Source organism: Epinephelus moara, chromosome 1 (genome assembly GCF_006386435.1).
Source record: "Epinephelus moara isolate mb chromosome 1, YSFRI_EMoa_1.0, whole genome shotgun sequence".
Taxonomy (NCBI): Eukaryota; Metazoa; Chordata; class Actinopteri; order Perciformes; family Serranidae; genus Epinephelus; species Epinephelus moara.
Genome location: NC_065506.1, coordinates 50,507,354 through 50,511,940, shown reverse-complemented (window position 1 = coordinate 50,511,940; position 4,587 = coordinate 50,507,354). Strand labels below are relative to the sequence as shown.

Genomic DNA, 4,587 nt, shown 5'->3' with positions numbered 1-4,587 from the left:
AAAATTGATTGATTGATTGATTGATTGATAGGTGCAATGCATGATGGGAGACGTGGTGCTTACTGTAGCATGAGCAATGGTGAGGAAGCCGCTCTTCACTGAACATTTCCTCCTCTGCCAGACCTTCCTCAGCCTGATGGACACACAAACACACTGAAGCTTCAGACTGAAAACTTGTCACCAGAGTGTGACTGAAACAAAACCTACAGGGGCCCACAGGAGCCAACAGGGGCCCACAGGAGCCTACAGGGGCCCACAGGAGCCTACAGAGGCCCACAGGAGCGTACAGGGGCCCACAGGAGCCAACAGGGGCCCACAGGAGCGTACAGGAGCCAACAGAGGCTTTGTTACAGTCCACACATGTCAAACATCCTGTTGACCCCTGTGCATGTGAATAATCAGACAGTCGTACCCGTCACTCTTCTTCAGCAGGTATCCTCTCTTCTCACTGCCAAACTCCTTGTTTCCCTGCAGCTGGTGCATACTGTACCCACTCTGTTTACTCTGAGAGTCCTGACAAACAAACAAACAAACAAACAAACAAAGAGGATGTGTATAAATACTACAGGAAACAGTCTGGATCAGTCTGTCTGTCAGCAGGGACGTACGTCATTAACAGATGGTTAATTATTATATCTAATGATTGACTTACTCTCCTGGACTTCAGTCAGAGGGCAACAGAGAGACAGAGACAGAGGTCAAAGGTCATTGGCTGAGTGAGGCAGATACAGGTGAGCTGTTCATACTCAAACATACACTTCATCATGTTATCAGTTTTTTTTTAGAACTGACAGGTGTATCACATTAGACCACACCCCTGACCCCGCCCTCCACAGCACAGCCTATCAGCTCTCTCCAGGTATGAGGAGCGACCTTCAGACGACACAGCAGTTCCTCTAATGTCCACCAGAGGGTGTCAGTCCCCGCAGACAGCCATGTTACATGTTTACAGCAGAAAATAATTGGACAAAGACACCCTCGAAGAAGTCAGGTGTCAGATACATTTTGTTTTCAAGTCTGTTTTAAGTTAGCCAAAATCAGCATTAGCATTATCAAAGTTTACCATAGCTGTAAATGCACCATGCTAACAAAGCTAGCAGCTAGCGTCAGGCTAAGCTTACTGTGTAACCTCTTGGTCACAAGATGCATCTACAAAAATTAAGCCTCTTATGATGAGATATAATCGGGCAATTAAAACTTTGGACAGAAAACCAATAAGAGCACATCATTGCCATGTTCTTCAGAAACTAAACATACTGAGTTTTGATGATTTCATTAATTTCAAACTCATCTATAAACACCTACATAATCAGGCTCCCCAGGTGCTCAGTGACCTCGTGGTTCCACTCAGAGCTTCAGGCTCAGTAACACGTGGAGCAGTCAGTGGGAACTGTCAGGTTCACCTGTGTAAATCCACATTTGGACAATTCTGTCTGTGGAATTCTTTACCTTCAGAATTTAAACTGGATCCTGATTTCGATCACTTTAAACTCAAACTGAAACACTTTCTGAATAAGAATCAGTGATGCAGTCATAAATAATTTGGTGCTTCCTATTCTGTGGTGCTAATTCTGTGTTGCAGTTTGTGTCTTGTTCTGTCTCTACTGTTACTGATGTGACTCTAAACTGTCACGTGTGTTTTGTTGCTGAGTCTTTTGTATCTTAAGGCCCAGCGAGGGACGGGCACTGCACATTAGCTCAGGCTATAAATGCTGTGGTGTGGCATTTATGTCTGCTACATGTCTCTGTACAGACAAACATTCAATAAAATATGCTCCACCCTCTCAGTGAAATATGCTCACTGCTGAAGAGTCCACGTTATGGTGGCTGGGTCTATTATCTATACAGTCTGTGGTTAAACCCCGCCTTATTGCATCAGCCTATCAGCTCTGTACAGGTGTGCTGATAAACCCCACTCCGCCATTTTAAGTCCCTCCCAGCTCCATTAAACCCCATTATATTCAGTTTAACTAAACTCCACCCAGACCCATATTTTAAATGACAACGTTAGAATTTCACGTTATGTGGACGTTATACTGACATTGGGGTTTGGTTTTGATATCTCACAACTAAATGTTGTTACCCTACGTCACACTGACGTTGGTATTAGACGTCTTGACATTGAAATTTGGTCACCTGACGTCTAGGGTGACCAGACGTCCCGAAAAATTCGGGACAGTCCCGAAATCCAAGCAGTTGTCCCAAATTCCGAACACTGATCATGGTGGTTGAGTCGTCCTGCAGCTCCCGCCGGCTGCACATTGGCTGCAGCAGTTCCTACATGAATTATGGGTGTTGTAGTTTTTAAATTGGCGATGAACTAGATGAAGAGAGCGCAAGTTGCAGCTGCGAGGACAGGGAAAGCGCAGGCAGCCACGAGAAGGAGTGATTTGCACGTTGCAGTGCAGCCTCTTGTTCTAACTGTTCAAAACTGTTCTACAAACTGAGAGGCCTGACTGTACCAGGCGTCTTTTATTTTGTTAGCTTTTATTTTTATTGAGTTTAAAGGACAAGTGCTCTTACACTGATCACTTCCATGAAATAAAACAAGAAGTTGGAAAAGATTGAAAAAATTGTTAAAATCAAATGTCAAATTGTCTCTGTGTGTTTGTACATCTGTTGTTGCTTTAATTTGCAGCTATGCTTTTAATGAAGCTGACATGCCATCACAGTCAAGCCCCCCCCAATTCTCATCCCTAATGTATTCAACCATCCCTACTGACATCACAACCTAAATTCAACCAAATATCAGCATCTAGCGATGTTGGCGTCCAGCTGTGTGACCTCATCACCCCCACCCTCCCAGGTGTTGTACCTCCCTCTGGTCCAGCTGTAAGGAGCTCTTGATGAGATCTCTGAGAGCCGTCAGCTGCTTCTTCTCCTCATCCTGACTCTGTTTGATCTGTGGAGACAGGTCACACCTGAGAGCTCACTGTGGGCTCACCTGAGAGCTCACTGTGGGCTCACCTGAGAGCTCACCTGAGAGCTCACTGTGGGCTCACCTGAGAGCTCACTGTGGGCTCACCTGAGAGCTCACCTGAGCTGATCAGTCAGAATAGGACATACGAGGCTCTTACATTGAACAGGTCGGCTGCCAGTTTCTCGATGTACTGCTTCAGTTTATCAACTGTTTTCAAACCATCCTGAAAAAAACTGCCGACAGGAAGTCATCACACGAGGTTCAGAGACTTTTCAAAATAAAGTGCAGACGTACAGCTGAGGCTGAAGTGACGGTTCTTACTTGCACTGAGCGTGGTAATACTTGATGAGGTTCTGCAGCAGGTCCACCCCCTTCTTGGTTTTAATCTCGTTGACTTTGATCAGATACTGTTGGACACAAAGACACTCAGCTGTTAGTCACACCTGCAGCCTGAGGGTGGCGCCATTGCTGCTGCTGTCAGGACTCTGGCCCAATTCCAATCCGGCCCCTAAAGACTCAAGCCCTGAACCCTCACTGACTTAACTGACGTCAGCTGTAAGTGATTGAGTGTGAGAGTCTGAAAGGGCTCCGGATGCTACAAATAGGAATGGGACAGCACTTATCCCCCTCTCTACAAAATGTTGTTGACACTGGCGGCTCTGGGCGTGATCATTTATCTGTTATTGTCAGCACGCACAAGGCGTGTGAGGGACAGACTCCCTGATCAGTCAATCCTTATCCAAGCACTTGCGTTGCAAAATGGGTAAGTTTGAAATAATGAATTTACTGTGTTTTTACCATATGCATGCTTTTTCTAAACTAGCATCAAAAGTGCTGTAAATGATACAGTGATATCTATCTTATATCTATATCTATATCTATATCGTTACCGTTTGCAGATCTGCTGACCGTGTTTATTTGTTTACAGGTTTTTATAACACTTCCAGTGTTCCGAGGGCAACCCCTGTGTTTGACGTCACAATGCTATGAACTGTGGGTAATTTCCTTACCGTAAGTCCGCATCGATGCTGACCTACGGTAAGGGGGCATAAAGGGCTCACTCACTGACTCACTGACTTGACGATTTGACAATGGGACAGCCCTCACACACTCACGCACTTCACATGAACGCGCCTCTAAGTCAGTGAGTCTGTAAGGGATCGGATTGCAATTGGGCCTCTGTGTACCTCACACATCTGCAGCTGGAACAGTCTCCTCTCTTTCTCCATCTCCTCGGCAATCTCAGCTCCGGTGATTTCTGTCCGGATCATCCCGTGTTGTTTGGCGTGCTCTCTCTTCTCCTTCTCGATCTTCGTGCTGAAAAACAGACAATAAAAAGCTGTCGGTCACACCTGTTCGTCACGTCCTCAGGTAACAGCCTCTGTCAGTGACTTCACCTGAGACAGACTCAGAGCTCTGCAGCGAACAGAACCACGACATCTCACACTTGTCAGTTTAACAACTAGATTTAAAACCATGAAAGACAAATGGTCGAGATAAAGAAATTACGTCTCGTTGATCTTTACGTCTTCAGTCTCGGAATAATTTAATCCTGAGACTTAAACGTCCCAAACGTTATCGGACCAGGTGGATTAAATCCTGACAGTGAGGAGAGATGCCTCGTGGATAAATGTGTCCACAGATGTCTCTTTCATGATGTGAGTCAA

General features: G+C 45.5%; 1 protein-coding gene across 1 annotated transcript in view; it reads right to left on the bottom strand.

Moving 5' to 3' along the window:
* The window catches only part of LOC126397003 (arf-GAP with SH3 domain, ANK repeat and PH domain-containing protein 1-like), a 12,653-nt gene that overhangs the window by 2,947 nt on the left and 5,119 nt on the right, over positions 1-4,587 (bottom strand). The window contains exons 6-11 of the mRNA XM_050055475.1: positions 4,108-4,237; positions 3,242-3,327; positions 3,078-3,153; positions 2,816-2,902; positions 413-513; positions 64-133 (exon numbers count right to left, since the gene is read on the bottom strand). Of these exons, the coding sequence (XP_049911432.1) occupies positions 64-133; positions 413-513; positions 2,816-2,902; positions 3,078-3,153; positions 3,242-3,327; positions 4,108-4,237 (550 nt within the window). The remainder of the gene's footprint in view (positions 1-63; positions 134-412; positions 514-2,815; positions 2,903-3,077; positions 3,154-3,241; positions 3,328-4,107; positions 4,238-4,587) is intronic.